General features: G+C 35.8%; 2 protein-coding genes across 12 annotated transcripts; both read left to right on the top strand.

The window, feature by feature from the left end:
* Positions 1–1,085: 1,085 nt before the first annotated feature.
* Positions 1,086–10,808, top strand: LOC18611094 (uncharacterized). 8 transcript variants are annotated; one of them, XR_016026052.1, is made up of 5 exons: positions 1,086–1,278; positions 2,129–3,995; positions 4,840–6,891; positions 8,637–8,719; positions 9,949–10,808. XR_016026052.1 is itself a non-coding variant. In XM_007047141.3 (4 exons), the coding sequence occupies exons 2-4, from the start codon at positions 2,133–2,135 to the stop codon at positions 10,054–10,056; spliced, it is 4,023 nt and encodes a 1,340-aa protein (XP_007047203.3). In that variant the 5' UTR covers positions 1,086–1,278; positions 2,129–2,132; the 3' UTR covers positions 10,057–10,808. The 8 variants fall into 8 exon arrangements, 6 of the variants coding, with proteins under 6 accessions (XP_007047203.3, XP_017983519.2, XP_017983515.2 ...); XR_016026049.1 differs by having other exon boundaries at positions 9,936–10,808; XM_007047141.3 differs by lacking the exon at positions 8,637–8,719.
* Positions 10,809–15,367: 4,559 nt separating this feature from the next.
* On the top strand, positions 15,368–20,064 carry LOC18611093 (ternary complex factor MIP1 leucine-zipper protein (Protein of unknown function, DUF547)). 4 transcript variants are annotated; one of them, XM_007047138.3, is made up of 11 exons: positions 15,368–15,462; positions 15,970–16,136; positions 16,548–16,655; positions 16,748–16,864; positions 17,100–17,624; positions 17,708–18,075; positions 18,152–18,251; positions 18,370–18,429; positions 18,845–18,928; positions 19,083–19,199; positions 19,531–20,064. In XM_007047138.3, exons 2-11 carry the CDS (start codon positions 16,068–16,070, stop codon positions 19,831–19,833), a joined length of 1,851 nt encoding a protein of 616 aa, XP_007047200.2. In that variant the 5' UTR covers positions 15,368–15,462; positions 15,970–16,067; the 3' UTR covers positions 19,834–20,064. The 4 variants fall into 4 exon arrangements, with proteins under 4 accessions (XP_007047200.2, XP_088661027.1, XP_017980870.2 ...); XM_088804901.1 differs by lacking the exon at positions 15,368–15,462 and adding an exon at positions 15,546–15,868 and having other exon boundaries at positions 16,551–16,655; XM_018125381.2 differs by lacking the exon at positions 15,368–15,462 and adding an exon at positions 15,549–15,868.
* The last annotated feature ends 880 nt before the right edge of the window (positions 20,065–20,944 follow it).

Raw genomic sequence — 20,944 nt, 5'->3', positions numbered from 1 at the left:
AATAATTAAATGTAACATATTGGTTATTTGGATTTAATTCAAATGATAATATAAATGAAACTTGGGTAATTACCTTAACTTTAAATCTTAGTCTCTCACTTTATATTAAAATAAAAGTGGGAAGCATTTATTATAAAAACTTTTAAAAGAAGTTGTTTATTGTATAATCACATTAGGAGAAAATCACGTCAATTAGTGCTTAATAACCTACATGATTGAATTAAAAATCTTCTTAAAACACGACCCAAATCCTACTATAGTCGAAATTATTACCGTAATAATTTGAAAACCGTACGTCTCTTAGCCATTAAGGAACTAAGTTGCTGTACTTAAACAAATAAATAAATTTACGAGTGCACCACAGTACATCTTTCACCAAATCACCCTACTGCTATTCGTCCAAATTCCCAAAAATGCCCTCACTGGCTCCAGACAAGGACAAAGATTGACGTGGACTGGGACGACCTTGAATGGCAAGCCGTGCGGTGCGGTCAGGCTCGCACCACAAAGCCCCGAGGCATATCCTTTTCGCGCTCGACTCCAGGGCTCTAGCTGGCGACCCCCTGTTGGGGCAAGGAAAACTGCACCAAGGGCAAAACAGATAATTCAAATCCCTAAAAATTTAATTTCGAGACTTAGGAAAGCTTTTTTTTATTATAATTAAAAGAAGTGATTTGAATTTTACACTTTAGGTAAAAAGATTATAGGAAAGATTTGAATTTTATTTTTTAAATAAAAAAATTATATATCAATCAATGAGATATATAGAGAGATTCGAATATTATTTTTTAAATAAGGGTATTATATATTAATTAATAAATAAAATATTCGAATATTAAAAAATTTTAAAGTATTAATAATTATTTTTTTCAAAACCTAAAGTCTTCGAAATTCCCCATGAACTTTAGTTGGACTGCGTTATCATTAAATTCCAATTTCACCCATACACATTTGTCAGAATCTAATTGGAATCAGCTGAACGGTGACGTTTTGGGCGCTCGATTACGATGGATAATCTAGTAATTTGGAGTTTTTCTTTTTCATTTTTCTCTATTTTTCGGCGGCTTTCATGCGCTTTTATCAGGTGCGCTTCTGTTCGAAGCTTATGGTTTTGGTTGGCCTCCGAGTTCCGAAAAAAAAAAAACCCCCTAAAAATTCTCCAAAAAAACAAAAAAGAAAAAAAAAATCGGGTGGTTTTCTTCTTTGCTGAGAAAGACAGTCCAAAACCCTAACGATCATCAAAACTCGAAAACAGCTCGTCACGTTCAACTCTCTCCGGTAACTCTTCCATCACTTTCTCACACTTTCCATCCCATTTTCTCGAGTTTTCTATCTTTACAAGCATATCTTTTCATAATCCGATTCTAGTTTCCTTATATGTTTTTATGCTTACTTCTTTAAGAACTTCGATTACTTTTTCGGTTTCCATTTCTGAAACTCTTTAAACTCCCGATTGCTTATTTGGTTAAAAAAAAACTACTTTTTAAACGTTAAGCGGATAAATTTTTTGACTGTGTTAAGTTTAACGTGGTCGTTACGGTGATGAAGACTTTGTTTAAGTTGCCTTCAACAGTATTTAAAAGCTTTTCTAGTAGTGAAAGTTTCAGTTTTTCCCTATTTTTCGTTTTGTTAACTTTTCCAAACTTGTTATAAGATAAACAAAGTAAAATTTGCTGCTCAAAATTTTTTTACGTTGTTATAAGTATATTGAATTACTGTGTCTATAAATTATATAAATTAGAAAAGTTGCTGTGCCGGAATACTCTCTGTTTATATTTTATTTGATTTTTTTAACTTTTTTTTTTGGTTTCTTCGGCTAAAATCCACATTAAAGAAATAGTTTAAAATGAATGAAAAGTGAAAGCTGCTTGTAGCACTCCTGTTTCCATTCTTTTTTAATTAATTAATTACTTGTTCTGGAGTCAAAAAATGGCTTTTTCTTTTTTAATTGTTTGGTTGTTGAGAAAACGTTCAGAAACGGAGAAAACTGAGGCCCTTTTTTTTTCATCCCTTTTTGTGGAAGAGTAAAAGGGAACTAATTTAATTGGTTGCAGCTTAATATTTTGTTTTTTGTTTAATAAACTATTTGCTTTTTTACTGAGCATTTTAATTGGTGGTTTATTTTCAGGGGAATGTATCAGCGGGCTAAATCATTCCTTTTTTTCTTGGTTCTGTCATGTACCCTTTTTTGCTTAACTACATGTGAACCATGTTCTGTAAACGGGGTGCCAAAAATGGAGGAATATGACGGGTGTGAGTACTATGGAGATAATCATCATACTGGTTTTCAAGAAACTATTATTGGTGATTCAAATTCTGGCTATGATACAGGAACTTCAATGACTGGTTTAACTGTTGAGAGTATCTGCACCGATTCTCATTCATTCTGTTTTCCTTCAACATTGCCTGGCTTTTCAACTGAAGAGACTAAACTTGAAGTAGGCAGTTCAGAAGTTTCTAGGAGTCAGTCTGATAGTGCTTCATCTTATATAGAACCAAGTAACCTTAGGGGGCAGGCAAATAACAAAAGTTGGTTCTCTAATCACGGTATGTTTAAATTATTAAATGGCAGGATGGTTTCTTGTTCTTTGTCTTCGAGAGATGGCATCCATGAGTTTTCATCTACTTTTACTGATGATGCTAATCAAAATGATATTTCGTGTAGAGGATCTTTACAATATCAGGAGAGTGCAAATGTTAGGATGAAAAACAACAGGGAGGTGACCAAATCAGGTTCTTTTGATGTATCGTCTTTCCCTAATGTAGATGTAAGTCCTCCTGTATTAGATTGGGGACAAAAATATTTGTTTTTACCTTCAGTGGCTTACTTGACTGTAGCAAATACATGCAACGAGAGTGATTTAAATGTCTATGAACCATTTAGTACCAATATGCAGTTCTATCCCTGCAATTTTAGTGAGCTTTTGCTAGGACCTGGTGAAGTAGCAACAATATGTTTTGTTTTTTTACCTAGATGGGTGGGCTTGTCATCAGCTCACCTTATCTTGCAGACAAGCTCCGGTGGTTTCCTGGTTCAGGCTAGGGGTTTCGCTGTTGAGTCCCCTTATGAGATTCAGCCATTAGTAAGCCTGGATATTCCTCCTAGTGGACAGTTGAGTAAGAATCTGTCTTTGTTTAATCCTTTTGATGAAACCGTCTACTTGGAGGAAATAACTGCATGGATATCAGTTTCTCTAGGGAATACTACCCAACATAGTGAAGCAGTTTGTAGTAAAGAAAACTTCCAGGGTTATAATGGGCACAGCTTACTTAGTGCTGAGGATTGGTTGGTCATGAACAGTGGTAAATTTGGTTTTCCACTTATGGCTATGAGGCTGCACAGGAACTGGGAGATTAACCCTCAAAGCAGTGAAACCATCATCGAGATTGATTTATCCTTTGAAGCAAAAGGAAAAATTTTTGGTGCTTTTTGTATGAAGTTGGGGAGGTCTTCACAAGACAAGTCTGATACAGTTATGGTTCCTCTTGAAGTTGATTTAGATAAGATAGCATCCTATGAGGATCACTCAAGTTCTCTTTCAGTTTCTCTTGAGGCTCTGGTGCCATATGATGGCAGTGAAACTGTTTTCATTGCCATCTCTGTGGAAAATGCTGCTCCTGATGTGCTCAATTTTGTCAAAATTAGTGAAGTTGCAGATACAAAGATTTTCCATATCAAGTACATGGAAGGGTTGCTGCTGTTCCCTGGTGTTGTTACCCAGGTTGCTGTGATTCCCTGCAATAAATTTCCAGTTGAAATTCAAAATTCTGCTTCTGAAGCATCTGACACGATCAGAAGTTGTAAATTGCTTATAATGACAAACGATTCTATTAGCCCTCAGATTGAAGTTCCTTGTGAGGATATAATCCATATTTGTAAGGAACATCAGAAAGGTTTGTCTATGGGTTTTGAGCATCAGTCTGAAAAGGTTAACTTTGGCAATTCAAGGACAGGGTCCTTGGGCGATGGCATGCGGTTGGCACCATGGGCCAAGGTTTGCTCTTTTAGTTACCATGACATAATTCGGACATTCAAAATTGTTTCTTCTTTTTATTTGTTTATTATTCTGGTGATTAGTGCTCCAATGCTTTTTTATTCACTTAAATTCTTATTTGTTATAGAACCTTTATTGTTGTAAAGTTCCATGTGGACTACTCTTTGGTTAGGGATATAGATAAGATCATAATATTTCATAACTGCTTGGACATGGAACAGACTTGAGCAGAGGGACTAACTGTTAAGCTCCTATAGGGAGTGTGTTAATGCCCATTCATTATTATTATTCTTTTTATTGTCTTCTTTTTGGTGTTGGGTTATTGTTTTCTGCTTTCAACTTGAATTTTTGTCAAGAGCATATTGATTTGTCATCTTGTTATAAAATGCCTTGAATCCAATAATTTTGAAGTTTCAAAACAGATTTTGCATAGGTATATATGCTGGTTGCGAAATATTCATAGGGACTAGTGGAAGTCTTCTGAAACATTAGAGCAGAGAGGATTTGAAATAAAAGAAAATTACAATATGCTTTATCGTTTGGTTGGCACACAATCACACATTCAATTAAGCATGCAAGGCTTTGCTTAGCCATAAATGCTATGGAAATTGATCCCCTCTCTTTATGTCCTTGCAAACATTCGCCTGTTATACATGCAGACATCTACTCTGTCACTTTAATTTCTTTTTCTCTCCATTCTGTATTCATATCAGTGCACAAACGTATACAACCTTGATGGCTTTTATGATATCAGCATTAGGATTTTAGGTCTTATGGAATCATTAACATGCATACAACATCTATGTTCAGTGTAGCTAAGAAGGTCATGTGGCTATATATGTAGGTGTTGGAGATAGCAGAAGCAGATGAATTGGTACTTGGAAATTGGAAATCTCAAGGTACCACAAACTGCATGTCAGTGCTTGATGATCATGAGGTACTGTTTCCAATGGTTCAAGTTGGAAGTCACTGCTCCAAGTGGATCACTGTGAAAAATCCTAGCAAGCAGCCAGTTATAATGCAGCTCATTCTGAACTCAGGAGAAATTGTTGATGAATGCAGGAGCCAAGATGTTTTTATGCAGCCTCCTCCTGGTAGCTTGAGTCACAATTTGTCTGCTATACCAATGAGATATGGCTTCTCAATAGGAGAGAGTGCACGGACAGAGGCCTATGTTCAACCGTATGGGACAGCATCTTTTGGGCCGATTTTATTTCACCCTTCAAATCGTTGTGGGTGGAGAAGTTCCGCATTGATAAGGAACAATCTTTCTGGTGTAGAGTGGTTATCTTTGAGGGGATTTGGAGGGTCAATTTCTCTAGTCCTGTTTGAGGGTTCAGAGCCCATCCGGAGTGTAGAATTTAACCTTAACTTACCAACTTCTTTAAACATCTCTCCTCCACAAATGTTTTTTCACATAGAAGAGACTACTTATGCCTGTTCTCAGCCATTTTTAAAAGAGCTGTATGCCAGGAACACTGGAGACTTGCCGCTTGAGGTAAGAAGCATTGAGGTTTCTGGGACAGAGTGTGTACTTGATGGTTTTATGGTGCATACTTGTAAAGGTTTCTCTCTTGAACCTGGAGAGTCAACAAAGCTTCTGATATCATACCGGCCAGATTTTACAGCAGTAATGGTACATAGAGAGCTTGAACTGGCTTTGGCTACAGACATTCTTGTCATACCAATGAAGGCAACTCTCCCTGTTCATATGCTTAATCTTTGTAAGAAGTCAGTGTTCTGGATGCGGCTAAAGAAACTCTCTATTGCTGTTCTTCTTTCTGTTTCGTTATTGTTTCTCATATTCTGTTTCATCTTTCACCAAGCAATGGTCTTGGGCTTCCAAGATTATTTATACAAGAGTGAGAAGAACCCCATCACTACAATCAGGACTGGAGGAAAATCTTCTCGTGTCAATCGTAGTCAAAGAAACAGTAAGTTTTCTACGTCAGCTGAAATGGATGGTATGTTAAGTTCAGTTGGGGATGTTAAATCTTTGAAGGAGGTATCCAATGGTAGATGCCTAAATGGTCAGGTTAGGACCAAGGAACAGGGGCTAACTGATCCAAATGCAAAACTAACTCCTGAAAATGACAGGGAAATTAACAGTTTCTTAGATCCTCAAGGGAATAGTTCATTGCCATCTTTGCCCTCAAAATCTGCAGTGGCTGAGAACCCTGATACAAAGGAAGCACCTCAAGCTGGTACCCTCACAATCAGGACTGGGAAAGAAAAGGGAAGAAGGCGAAGGAAAAGAAAAGGTCGATTTACTGGATTGATTGAAGTTTCAAGTAGTCAAAGTGGAAATTCTACACCTTCATCCCCCTTGTCCCCTATAACATCTGTAACATCTAATCGAACATGGTCGTTCTCTCTTGAGTTGGACCAATCTGTTGAGGCCAGAAATCCTTTTACTCAATTGGCTGACCAAACCTGTGAGAAGGTTCAAGTTCCTGAACCTATTTCCAAAGCAAACGTGTTGGGACCTAAGGTTTCTGTGGAACATGGCAGCAACAACTGGTATTCTTCGACCCAAGTCCAGTCTACAGTATCAAAACCTGTTCTATTGCCCTCTGCTACTTTTCCTTCTGCTGGTAGGGCTACTCCCAGCTTGTTGAGCTCCTCTCCTCCTTTGGCTTCAACATCTGTTATGGCTCCTCATGCTCGAGCTCCTGGGTCCAAACTCTGTGACCAGAAAACCATAAAAGCAGTAGGAAAGGCTAGACTAGGAGATGAATATACATATGATATTTGGGGTGACCATTTTTCTGGACTTCATTTAATGGATAGTTCAAAGGATGTTGTCGCCATGAATTCCAGCACTGCAGAAAATGACTCTGATAGTTTCTTTGTAAGGGGTCCACAAACCCTCATGAAAAAATCTCAACCAAGATTTGTAAGTTGTTACAATCGAGAAGGGTAATGATGAATTACTAGATAAAGCTTACATGTCTTGCATCCCTAAAGTTCTTTTTTTCGTTTCTGTTAAAGGTCTATGCACTGATAATGCTTGTCTGTATGCAGTTGCACGTGCACTCATGCATGTTCATCTTTGTGTGTGCCTATATGTTACCTTGTGGTCACTTTTGTTTCAATCTAGTCTAGCTTCCTCTGAGTTCACCCCAGTTTTCTGCCTCAACATTTAGAAAGTCTCACTTTGCTTGCTTGGAATTTTGCGAGAATTTTTTTTCCTCTACTGATGAGCAACTTTTTCTATGCGGAGTGGTTGTTCACACTGTTTATTGTTTTGAGTTCTGTACTTGTCTTCTCCTCTGTTGATGTGCATGTCTCTGTTACCCTGAGTTTTGTGTTGCCGTGCGTCCCAATGGATGGAGGATGGCATGTCATTGGCCTGGTCTGGTCCTTCTATATAGCTATTGAGTGTAGCCTATTAAATGTAGATTACCTAATGGCACCTAGCCTAATTGTTAAATCTTGGTTCTAGGGCCAAGGTCAGAGGTTCAAATCTCTGCAACAGAACACGCTAACAATTTCTCATGTATCAGAATATGGTATTTAAGAATGTAGATTAATAAGCCTGGATGTGTAACATTAAATGATGGTGTATTTATGCTGTCCAACTAATTGAAAGTTAGCATTAGAAGAAGGTTGGAGAATATTGGTTTGTATTTCATTAAGTGTAGCCACCTTAAGAAACTTTGCTTATTAGGGAAAGCTTAAATTCCTCATTTTGTTGAAGGGCTGGTCATGAATATTAAGTCTGTATGGTTGAACTTTTGATGTTTTATAATTATTCCTAGTAGCAGAAAATCAACTAGATTATTTTGATCCTGGTGTGGTGGAACATGTATATTTTTGATGTGCTAATGTGTTTGTGTATATGTGCCATGATGGGTGCTGTTGTGAATGAGTATGGAAATATGAAGTCTAGAACTTTTATCCTTTCCTGCCCTAGAATTTCTGATGTCTAGTGCAGGCTACTTGTTAGTTCTAAGTACTCACAGGCTCATTGGGAGGCTAGGGTGCTGATCAACTGAGCTTTAAACCCAACAATATTCAAATCTGTAATCTATTTGCATATTCCTTTACCTAAGTTAAAATTTGATTTTGTCAAGACTTTGCCAGCAATGTCTTTTTAAGCTGTCTCTAGCTGCACGTAAGTTAAAATTTGATTTTGTCAAGACTTTGCCAGCAATGTCTTTTTAAGCTGTCTCTAGCTGCACGTAAGTTAAAATTTGATTTTGTCAAGACTTTGCCAGCAATGTCTTTTTAAGCTGTCTCTAGCTGCACATATTTTTAACCTCTTAGAAATGATATGTTATTGGAAAACTGAAATTTTGCTTCTTTTGCCTTTTGTATTTTACTCCTGGTATCTGGTTGTGCAATGGAAAAAGCTGACTGTTGCTATGGCGCAGGTGCACTTGAGGACCAAAATTTTATAGGAACCAATCTTGATTAAATTTGATTGAAATCTTTGTTTTGTCATAACTTTATTATAACACAATATTCATCAATCGTCTCTAGAGAGCATCTAATATTGTTACTGCTATAGTCTTTGTCATCACCAGACATATAGATGCTTTTTTTACCTAGTTAATATAACACTTTTGACATGGCAAATGATGTGTTTCCTTGTTCGCATCACTGCACTTCATATGCATATACGCTTTTGCTCTTTAGAGAGATCTGCTTCAGCAATATCCTGCAAAGTGAGTTACGTTGTTTAAAGGTGAAGGAGGGACTATTGTGGCGAATCTCTGGAAGTTAGTATCTATGCTTATTTGAGTTCATGCACTTGTACATTGTATTCCTTCTATTTTATTTATTTTTATGATTTATTATTTGCATATAAGTGTAAATCTTCAATAAATATATATTTCTATATTACCCCCTTAAGCTTGCAACTTGCAAGGTGCTTTTTGGCTGTAGGAAGGACTCTCTAGAGAGTAATAATGGAACTAATTTTTTATTGTCTACTGATTTAGCGGAGACATTGGACTGGACAAGCTCATATGCTTGCTACCTTAGTTACTTTTAGAAACCTATATGTATCAAATATTAAGGGAACTTGAAAGGCTTATCATAATGCGTAAAGTAGAGCTATACAAGTTTGTTCTGATGAGTTAAAAACGCAATATTGGATTATACAGTAAATTTAAGATTTTGCTCCTCATTGTCATGGTTCTATTGCCTGCTTATGGATGCTCTTGGTAATATAACAATGGGTTGATCCAATAAAATTAACGTGGATTCTAACCACCAAAGAATAAATTAAGTACTACTACAACGAATGAGTTAGCTGGAAGTAGAGTTTCAGATATTGATGACTGCCTAATGCAGGGATGAGATTTAAGGTATATGCTTGGTCTAGAAGCTGAACTGTCAATGTTTTCCTTTAGGCTGTAACCTTGCTAAATCTTGTGGCTCAGAGAGTTGCCAAGTTTTTCATATCACTGCTAGAAGGCCTGCATTTATTCTCATCTACAATAGAACAGCCTCGTTTCAAGGTGGTGGTCCTCATTGGTGCAACTCCCTAGTCCGACCCAACCAGAATAGATAATATTTTCAAAATCATTATAGATTAGTAGATTAGTTGATAATACTTCTGTTGAACTGTTTCTATTAGTAAACTTTAAAATCAGCTCTGGGGCTAAAATAGGGTTTCAATATGATATCTTATAAAACAAGAATATTATGCATTTGGTGGATTGGGTCACAACTTATAAGAGTCCTCCAAGATGAAAGCTAATGTTATATGAGAAGGAAGTAGTGATATATATTCTGATTCTGAAACCCTCATTATGGCAATTTTTGGGAAAGACTGGGTTTTTAAATTTTGGTTACCGAATTCCTTTGAATTGTAGGATGAAGTAAATAAGTTGATCACATGCCTCTTAAAATTATGATTGCAATTCCCTTTACATTTTCTTACTGCAGCTACGTTGCTTTTACAGCAGCCTATTTTGTTTTCATCAACAGAATTTGTCAACAGGGTCACCCCATGCTGTTTGCAACATCACTACAAAAGGACGCTAGTCAGTTGTTGATGCATGCTGATCCAGGCATACACAGGTTCAGAACAATATCATTGCCAGGGTAGGCATTCGTTATAAAAACTGTCAGAATGTAGTAGCTTTCTCATTATAATGATTATGTGCATAGCCATGGATGGAGATAAGGCGGATTTTAAGTTCTTGAGAGAATGATGTTGACAAGACAGGATGGGCTCTGGTTTGTCCCGGCAACGGAGCTACACAAGGACAAGATGATTGTGAACCGAACTGCATTCATTTGTGGAATTTCCGGGGACCATCTTTTGTGTTTGGTTAATTGGGTTGCAAGAGCTATGGAAGCCAAATTGTGATTGGAAAGTTCCATCACCAACCCAACAAACAAATCTGATCTCCCAATCATTTATTTTGCTTTGGTGCTTGTCGCATTCCACTTATTTTGTTCATCTGTTGCCTTAGTAGTTTCAACTTGCAAAATTCCAATTATGGCTCCCTCACTAAATTCTGCAAGTCGATGGAAGTTCTTTAGGTAAATGCTAGTTTCTATTCCAGTCTGTTAGCTGGTTCTGGCGTAATGCATGGCACCTTTCCGCCGTGGTCCAGCTTCTAGGTGTCTATTTGGACCACGGCTACAGCCAATTGGGACAGGGACCGGTCCGGATTTTCCTCTTGGGGACCTCTCACCTCTCTGTCCTTGTAGTCGTTCATTTGGCAAAGACTGAGATGAGTTAGGTATTTAGATGTCAAAAGTACAAGCACACAAACCGACCAGGCCCGTGTAATGCTGTTCCATTTAATAGAGACGACAACTCTGAGATTATTTCTCCACTTACCAAAAGCACATTTTGGGTTGAAAAAGCTTGAAAATTTGGTTGTGGGCTCGCCTTGACTGCACCACGGCATGTCCCTCGTGCCAACAACCTTCGGTGATGAACGATGAACACCAATAGTTTTGGTTCGCCAGCTAAACCCAGCAACCAAATTAAAAGATACGAAAAACCCACAAAAATAATGCTGCAATCCCTTTTATCAAATATTTTATCTGTCCACGTTTTGGGGTACAATCTGGCAAATGAATTTCTCAAGAACTCGATGCGCTTTCCAATTGGTCACCTGTACCATGTCATGTGAGTTGTTGTTAGCAATGTTTCTCTCTACTTTTTTGGTCAGATTTGTTTGATAATTCTAAATCCCTGTTTGGCTGTTTCTCATATCAGGATCCTGCAGAAAGCAATATAAGAAAGTGTTTGAGATATTTGAGAACCAATCGTTTCTAGCCTCACAACCAAACGCCCCCATGTTCTTCAATGGTTGGAGAGGAACGGACGAGAAACCTTTTCCTTTTTGCATGTGGATCTGCTTTCACCCTTTTTTCCCATAGACTGGCATCAACCTTCCAGCAAATTTTTTTTCGCACTTTTCATGCTTTCGGCCTCACCCTTCACCCTCACTTTGTATTGAGCCCAAAATTCCATAGTGGGCTCACCTACCCCTCCTTCGGGACCACAACAAAAAACAATTAAATGAAGTGGCAGCTTTGGAGATGGAAGCATGTCGTGAATTATTTAAACTCGGACTTTCCTTTATTAGTTTTAGACTTTAGTTGTTCCTTTTTTTTTTCTGAACCTCATAGGCTTGAGCCTAATTTATTACTTCTTACAACTTAGCTATACATCTTTTTTTATTTGTTCTTTTTAGGGTGTGATGTCTTGAAGCTACTAGCCTACTTAAATCTCCAACGATGTGATTGTTTTTTTGATAAAATACTCTACTTTTTAACTTTTAGTTATAATTTATATAAATTCATTAATTTTTGAAATAAACTATTTACTTTAAAAATATAAACATCATTAATAGAAAATATAAAAAAATAAAAATATTTTTTTTTTCATTTTTTCTCTCAAATAATGTGATCCGCCAACTACTCCTCATTTGCTGGCTGACCACCCTATTGCAAGTGCTTCCCAAGGGAAGGGAGCACCAGATCAATGCTCCCCTAAAATTTTTTTCCTTTGAATTTTTTTGTAAGAAAATAATACAATACTAATTTTTAAGGTCAATAATGAGTAAAATTATCTTTTTGATAGAAATACTAATGAGTGATTAATGACAGAACTTATGTGTTCAGCGAAAGAGATTTTTTAAAATAAAGTATTTATTTTAAAAATTAATAGATCTATTTAAAATTTCGATTAAAAGTTAAGAAAGTACAAATATTTTATCATTGTTTTTTTTCTAGGGTGAGCTCAAGCTATACGAATTTTAATGTTCTCCATCCCCTTTTTTGCTAAAAACTTAAGGTATTCCTCCCTATTGAGGTATCTAGGCTTGGAATGGACAAAGGCATAGTCCGTTTCATGCATGCATGTCTTTTTCACTAAGTGCTTGTTTGGTCTAATTTTTTTTGACTTATTTACTTCTTAAAAGTAAAAGCCAAGTCAAATGTAAATTTTAAAAAACTCTTAAAAAATAACTTTTTATTTTAAGAATAAAATTTTTAAAAAAAAAGAACTTCTGAAAAAGCTCCTGTGAGGAGATTTTTCTTCTCTTTTTTTAAAAATGTAAGAGAATTTTATTTTTATTTCAAAAATATCCTCATTTGTTAAATATAATTATAATATTACCCTCTCAAAAAAAGAAATACCCTTTATGATAATTTTAATTAAAATTAAAATTTATAAAAAAAAACTTATAAAAAGAATTTTATCAAATAACTTTAACTTAATTGTAAAAGTTATTATTTTTCATAAGAGCTTCATAATAACTTTTAAATTAAAAAAAAACTAAGCCAAACAAGCTCTAAAGCTTAACTCCTTCTATTTTACGAATAAAATCTTTTATACTAATATTTTATCCAAATAAGACTAACGAATCTTATTTTTTTTTTCTGATAAAGTTGGGATTAGCCTTATATAGGAGAAATGTAATTGGTTAGAATTTTTAAGGTATACCAATCTATTTATTATTTGGTCACTTGAAGTATTGATGATCAATCTAAGCCATATTTATGTGTTGGAAATTAACACTTTACCTAAAGTCTGATAGCTTAAGTTCCAATTTTTAGTTATTTAAAACATCTTGAATCTGATTCTTGTTGTAAGATGAACAAAGAGCAAAGGTGAGTGGTGAAGAAGGCATTCAATGATTTCAATAGTTTCACGCATGGCTTTCATTTCATGATAACCAAAGAGCACAGAGCCCCTAAAACGAATCATTAGAAACAAAATGAACCATTTCCCACTAAAAAAAAAAATATAACCCTTCATGAGGAAGAAACACTTAAAAACAGTACTCCCTAGTTAGGCTTGTGCTGCAGATTCTCTCACTCTTTCCAATCCCCATTTGATCACAACATGAATCCCACTTTCTCTCATCTTCAATTATTAGCTTAAAAGGCTTAAAACATATAGATTTGATGCCAAAACATTAATCTAAGCTTTGATTAAGAAAATTATTTGCCCACTTAAGACAATAGCTTGAGGGCAACCAAGCTTTGTTTCCCCCCGACAAAAAGGCTGTGCAATGATGGCCCATGAATCAATAGAAACCTAAGTGACGAAGAAGAAGAAGAAGAAGAAATTAAATAGGTGGTGCACTCAGCACCTTAAAAGGGTTGGCATTAGTGAATGGCAGTGCTTGAAAGCACATGAACAATCACGTGCTTTTGCTAATAAAGCAATTATGTTAAACTATGATTGAATCCATGTATCTTTCATCTTATTATATTATCATATATAATGCCTTGGGAATGTCTCACTCAAAGTTTACTTTAAGCTGCTTTTTTTTCCCTTTTAAATAAATAATCCATGTACTGTTGGATTATTACTTTCCATATCTTCAACTAATAATTTTTTTTCTTTATTAAATGTTATGTTGAAGTTTTAGTGCACCCTTTGGGATTATGTCACTGATTATCAACATTAAACTTGCATCTAATTTAATTAATGATTAATTCCGTCCAAATTAAACTATTGGAAGGAGGAGCAATATATATATAGTGCCTGTCCTCTTGCAATATACATTCTTTCTATTTCATTGCTTCAAAAATACAGCATCAAGCATGGCGGATGGATCACGCATTCTTACTTGATGTTGCCATATTCCAAACTAAAACAAATGAGCCAAAGAAGTTGGTTATATGAGTACGTTGATGGTTATTGGTACAACACGTATACTACTAGTATGTTTCATGATCTCCAAATCTGTTTCCATTCCTTCAACGTCAATCATTTGCAATCAGAGCGCAGGCATTAATTTGTCATGAAATCCTTTTGATCCTTATTAAGCAATGTCCAAATCATGGCTTTTAACATATAATACTGTTACAAGGTCACATATGTATATAAAATAAATTCTTGACAAGCTTACGAAAACAATTTAAACATTAATAAATCATAAAGTTTCGTAGTATTAAAAGCATGGAAAAAGCGACCAATTGAATATCAATGTCAAAAGGAAAGGATTATCAGTTATGGGTGAAGAACAAAATAAAATAAAGGCAAGGACATGGAAGAGGGTACGTAGCGTGAGGTTTGCATCAGGTTGACAGGTTCCTGCTCATCATTAATTAGCACGTTGTGTTGCTTAGTTAAAAAGGCATTTGAGTTAAAGCCCTTTATTAAGTTTATCTTATTTTTAATATCAATTGTACCTACCTCTATAAGTTTAAATTTTAATTTATACTTAATTAGTACATGGTATAAAGTTTCTGCACAAACGAGTTGTTATCAATTATTCACATGTGCTGACTGCTGAGTGAGTGCTCACAAAAGTTCCTTCTGCTTCCACTGAAGTTTTTACTCATTCCCACCCAGAAAAAGTGACACAAAAGAAAGTCCCAAAAGAAATAAATAATTACTTATCATTTCAGAGATTATATGCTAATAATAAATGTAAGCGTTGATTTAAGATTGATAAACTCATCTCTTAATTATGAAAAATTTTGGATTTCATGTTTAATAAAATAATTCAGTGAAAATCTCAAAGTTTAAACTCTTTTTATTAGATTTAGTTACTTTGCATAGAACACAGTCAAGTCGACTTGATTACACGTTTAATAAATATATTCGTGATTTACACTTAAAATTTTAACACGTTTAATTAATTAATTATATATCATATTTATGTCTATTTATATAATTATTAATATTTTATATATACACAACACCATTAACATATACAAATACGAATTATGGGATTAGGTTTTAACATTGATGACCTGTGACCTGTCTGTCATTTGTAATATAATAGTATTTTCTTATGATTAATACCAACAACTTGGCCAATACTTACCCAAATTTTGACTATCTAGTAAGGGCATTTTAGCAACCGCTACTCAAGGAATAAAGAAAATATATACCATAATAAAATTATTTCAAGGACTATACGTATGAAGAAAGAGAAGATGACAAAGCCTCTCTCTCTGAAAGAAAAGAAAGCAAACTGAACCAAACGTGAAGAAGAAGAAGCACTAAAACAAGTGGAGTATAAGTGCGGTGAGCCAGTGATGACTCTTGTCTTCACTCCGTCACTTGTTAAGAACAATTTTGTTTTTATTAATTAAAAAAAATGCAAAAGAAAAAAAATTTGTTTTTGTTTTTGTTATTGTTTTTGGTTAGTCCATCTGTTACGCTATTCTTGTATGGTGCTTTTAAGCTCCAATCCTCTCGTCGTTTTCTGCCCTTCTTCTCTTGATCTCTTGTTTGCTTTTGTTTCTTTGCTTCACTCTTTTCGAGACCCTTAAAATACTAATAACAAAACCTTGATCCATGGAGCACCGTTGTTTATATATTTTTACCATGGAAACTTACATGTAGAAAGGCATTATACATTGCAGGCATTTCTGTTTCTTGGTCGCTTTACTTTCAAGTTTCCCGCTCTGTAACTTAGAATAAACAAAGGGTAGACCAAGAATTTCTTTCTTTGTCTCTCTCTCTCTCTCTCATCTTTTATTAACTTTCAGAGAGTTTCAATGGTTACCTTGTTTTCTTACTTTTTTTCAGGTCATGAAAATATTAGAAGTAAGAGTGTAGATATTGTTGCATTGTTTGCTTGTTTTATTTTTTGAGGCCGAAAAGCCAAAAAAAGAAAGAAAAAGAAGATGATGAACACAAGAGTCCGCACCGCTCATCAGTCCATGAAAGCTCCTTTAAGTCATGACAGCAATAAAGTAACTTCTCTCTTCCCTCTTTCCTTTTTTTTTCATTTTGACCCTTATTGGTTCTTGGAAGAATTTGAAGATTGGGTTTTTGTTAATTGTTAGTTTGAGTGGCCAAAGACTGATTCTTTCTGGCTTAAAAGTTGAAAACTTTGAAGAAAATTTGGATTTTTGATTAATGATTCTAAATTTTGGATTTTGTTTTGTTGAAGGATTTGGAGTTATTTTCTTTTTTAATTTAACTTTTTTGGGATATTATTGCTTGTGTCATAAAAAGAGATGTAGGAAGCACTTTTGATCCAAAATTTGAAGTGGTACTTACACTCGTCTCAAGAAAGGAATAGTGTCTGCTTTAAGTTTCTTTGTTTCAATTGTTCTTTTTATTTCTTGACGTTTTACTATTTTCCTTTTGATTATACAAAGAAGGAGAAGATGGAGAAGAGTCAGGGAGGCAGGGCACTTGGTACCGGTAAAGCTCTGACCAATCGGCGAAGATCAAACAGGGAAAGGAAAATGGCCTTATTACAAGATGTACCCAAAACAATTCACTTCTTAATCTATTCACTTTTCTTTTTGCATTTTTTTTCTAATTTTTTAATTGTTGTGGTGTTGGTAATTTGCAGGTTGATAAGCTAAAAAGGAAGCTTAGACATGAAGAGAATGTGCATAGAGCTTTGGAAAGAGCTTTTACTAGACCTTTAGGAGCACTTCCTCGGCTTCCTCCTTACCTACCTCCTTATGTAAGTGTAACTTTCTATTTTTGGATCATTGTCTCTGCTCTTTCTTTTTGTTCCATCAACATGGAACATATAAACAAGTCTAAAGGGAAGATGAGAAAGAATTAACTGCATGCTACATTTATGGAATTCTTTGAGGAAGAAATGTATAGTTAACCTGGAAGCATTCACATGCTTTCTGTAAATCTGGTTTAGAGAGTGAATTGGGTTTTGATTTTTTTTTTTTGTTGGGTTGTAGACACTAGAGCTACTTGCTGAAGTAGCTGTTTTGGAAGAGGAAGTTGTTAGGCTTGAAGAGCAAGTGGTGAATTTTAGGCAAGGCCTCTATCAGGAGGCTGTCTATGCATCTTCCAAGAGGAATGTGGAGAATTTGAATGAATCAATTGAGCAGTCTCCGGTCAGAAGTTCTAAACACCAGCGATCAAAGTCTTTGTCCGTCAATGAGATGAGTTCGGTGACAACCATTGGCAAGCCACAACCATCCCTTGCCAGAAGTGTTTCAAGCAGAAAGCTATTGCCTCCAGATACTACTAATGAACGAAATGGGCTGTGCTTTAGCAGGCCAACAAATGGGAGACAAGCTTCCACAAAACTCAATTCTGCTTCTGGAGATGTAAGAGGAAAAGAGAATCAATCATTTGCCAATGCTGTGAAGGATAAGCAATCTCCTGAAAAGAAAATTACCAAAGTTGTGACCCCAGTAAAGAGACTTCCTACCAAGCATGAGTCAGCTAACAAATGTTTGGATGCTCTGAAGTCACAGGTATGCACTGATTTCTGGTGACAAAGAAGAGTTAGTATACACTTCATTATGGTTGTATAATTGTGGGTTTTTTGACTGTCCAGCTAGATGGTAGATTAGTAGACCAGGAAAGAGCACAAGAAAGCCCTTCTGGTTCTTCAGATGATAAAGTATCAGAAGCTGATAGTACACCAAACAAAATATCTGAGGATACTGTAAGGTGCTTGTGCAGCATTTTTGTGAGGTTGAGCACCTTGAAGGACAGATCCATGGAATCCGGGATTTTACCTTCCCAATCAGCAGCCAATTCTTATGAAATAAGTAGAGAAAGTGAATTTCAAGACCCTTATGGTATCTGTTCAGATTCGAAAACTAGAGATATTGGCCCCTATAAGAATCTTTGCACGATTGAAGCTAATACAGTTGATCTTAGCCGAAGAATGAATGCTTTGTTTCTGATCCATAGACTAAAGTAAGTTCTTTTGTCGGTTGCTCTTGCTTATATGTTTACATTTGTATTCAGCCTATCTCTATGACAATCATTTCAGGTTCCTACTTGGGAAGCTCACATCTGTCAATTTAGATGGTCTTAGCCATCAGCAGAAGCTTGCATTCTGGATAAACACTTATAATTCCTGTATGATGAATGTAAGAATGTTTAGTTTGATTAAATTTTTAATACATTCCAGTTTCAAGAAAGTTTGCTGAACTTTATTTAATATATGCAAAAGACAAGAGCATAATATTTATAGAACCAATCTGTTAGGCAATTCTGGAGCATGGGATTCCTGAGACTCCTGAATCGGTTGTAGGGCTAATGCAAAAGGTTTGATTCATCCATCATTCTTGTTGTTATTTCAATCTTTTATCTTCCACCGGTTATATTAGTTTTACCAAGATGGATTGTCATATTTGATCGATTTTCATTCATATATTGAAACTTGAATTGGAGTAGAAGTTAGAAATGGTTTAAGTATTTCATGCCAGAGGCAAGACTAGCTGGTGTGAACATGTAATGATTTGCCAAGGATACTATTTATTGGTGTCATTTTCTTCTGTGCTCATCACATTTATCTCTGAAGTTACTGAAGCTGCTAACCAACACTTTCTACTGCACTTGTTAGCTGTTGCATGTGTATACCACTCACTGCATTAGACAATGGTTGCCATGTTTGAACTACTATTGACATCTGCTGTTGGACAATTTGACTAAGATTCATCTATGTTTATGGCTGCCTCAGGCTACGATAGTTGTGGGAGGACACTTGCTAAATGCAATAACAATTGAGCATTTCATTTTAAGGCTGCCTTTCCATCTAAAATTTGTAAGTAAAATTGTTCATCTTTCTTGGGTATAGTTTTACTGGAGAGATGATTGAATACACCAATATGTTTGTCTTTATTGGGCTGGGGTTTCTAATATTTTAAAGCAAATTTGATATTGCTGACCGGGTACACCTTTTCCTCTTTCTATTGAAGACCTGTTCTAAAGCAGCAAAAAATGATGAGATGAAAGCACGCAATATTTTCGGACTGGAGTGGTCGGAACCCTTGGTTACATTTGCTCTTGCATGTGGAAGCTGGTCATCTCCAGCGGTAAGTTTGCTGCAGAATCATTCTCCATTTTTGAAGTATAAGGAAACATTTATATTTCGATAATGCATTCTGTCCCTTAGGTGTAGGAAAACTCTCGTTAGCCTTCAGAGAACATTAGATAATGTATAATCAGCTTCATTATCAAATGCCATCTTAAAGGAAAAAGATAATTACAAAATGATCAGAACCCCCCTGCACCACCACTTCCCCCAAACCTCAAAGGAAGTTTGAGGTTCAAAACTTTGTGATGGTTAACTGTCCTATAATCCTTGATGTTAATGAATGTTGTTTATGTTTTCTAAGTGCTGAAACTCTGGTTTTGCTTATGAAGGTGAGAGTATACACAGCATCTCACGTTGAAGATGAGCTGGAAACAGCCAAGAGAGACTACCTACAGGCAGCAGTTGCCATCTCAAGAACAAACAAGTTAATAATTCCAAAGCTTTTGGATTGGTATCTGCTTGACTTTGCAAAGGATTTGGAATCATTGCTGGATTGGGTTTGTCTGCAGCTTACAAATGAGCTGAGGAACGAAGCAGTTAAATGCCTAGAGAGAAAGGGGAAAGAGCCTCTTTCACAACTAGTGCAAGTAATGCCATATGATTTCAGTTTCAGATTGCTTTTAGGCCGTTGAAAATTATATTTCGCAATGGATATCGTTCGTTCAGCAAAAGGTTCATGAGCTTGTGATTGGTGGGTCTATATACTGAATTACTAATATACTAGACACAGTGAAAGTACACATATAATCTAGCATCTGTAAAAAAAAGAAAGTGGGTGGAGGTGAATAACTGGTTTTACTTACAAATGGATTCTGGAGATGGTGATTGGTTCATTGAAATTGAATTTTCAGAGTATTCATTTATGTTATTGTTCTGTGCCATCAATCAAAATTTTCAAGGACCTTGGCTGTGAAGAACAAACATGAATTGAGCCTTTTTGGGCATTAAGCTTGACCCATTGATGCAGAATAAACCATAAAAGAGCTAAATAACAAGAAAGTCTACTCCCTTTCAATTTCTTCTGAGGTGTTGTTTAATGAAGAATATATACCTTAGCCCATTGCACCCAATGGCAAGAAGAAACCGCAAAGGGACTGAGGCAATTCTGAAAGGGACGATCCTATTTCCCGCGCAACGAACAAAACAGAAGGTGGGAAGAGCCAAAAACAGAAGGTTCTCCTTGTCTGGCCTCGGTCTACTTTCGTTGACAAGACAGCAACTTGATCCCACCATTTCACGAATTTGTTCTTACAAAACTATCACTTATGTATATTCTGTCGGATCTCTCGCAGGTAACTCCAGATAGCCTGTGAAACATCCGCTACTGTTACTACTTTTTTGAGCACAGAATACATCAATCAGCTGTTTAACTGTATACAGAGATGCACATTACTATTATTAGTTCAAGGCAAAATGGAAATTTTCTTCCAGTTGAAAAAACAAAATGAGCGGGTCGTAAATTTCTACTGCACGACACTTCGCGAGGTGGTAAATGTTTTCTTCTGAGTTTTCTTTCTACTGAGATGTGACCTTAGAGAGCGCAGAAACAGTTAGGCACGACTCATTGTACCACCAGGCTTCACGTATTGCACAACAGCTGCTCGATTGAAGCTAATGAATCAAGTAAGTGCAGATTTTCTTCGATCTGGTGTATATATGAGAATGAGCCAAAAAAGAAACGTGCATATAAGATACGAGGTATGTTACAGCATATGTTGGTGCCACGTCGCACTAGCAATCTAG

This window comes from Theobroma cacao, chromosome 1 (genome assembly GCF_053813885.1).
Source record: "Theobroma cacao isolate CCN51 chromosome 1, ASM5381388v1, whole genome shotgun sequence".
Lineage (NCBI taxonomy): Eukaryota > Viridiplantae > Streptophyta > Magnoliopsida > Malvales > Malvaceae > Theobroma > Theobroma cacao.
The sequence above is the reverse complement of the archived record's forward strand: the minus strand, read 5'-3'. Positions and strand labels throughout refer to the sequence as shown.

Coding starts and splice junctions, on each gene's coding strand:
- LOC18611093 (XM_007047138.3), top strand. CDS start 16,068: ATGATGAACACAAGAGTCCGCACCGCTCATCAGTCCATGAAAGCTCCT. Junction 18,076..18,151: donor TTTCTGATCCATAGACTAAA/GTAAGTTCTTTT, acceptor CAATCATTTCAG/GTTCCTACTTGGGAAGCTCA. Junction 18,252..18,369: donor ATAATTCCTGTATGATGAAT/GTAAGAATGTTT, acceptor CCAATCTGTTAG/GCAATTCTGGAGCATGGGAT.
- LOC18611094 (XM_007047141.3), top strand. CDS start 2,133: ATGTATCAGCGGGCTAAATCATTCCTTTTTTTCTTGGTTCTGTCATGT. Junction 3,996..4,839: donor GGTTGGCACCATGGGCCAAG/GTTTGCTCTTTT, acceptor CTATATATGTAG/GTGTTGGAGATAGCAGAAGC. Junction 6,892..9,948: donor AAAAATCTCAACCAAGATTT/GTAAGTTGTTAC, acceptor ATTTGTCAACAG/GGTCACCCCATGCTGTTTGC.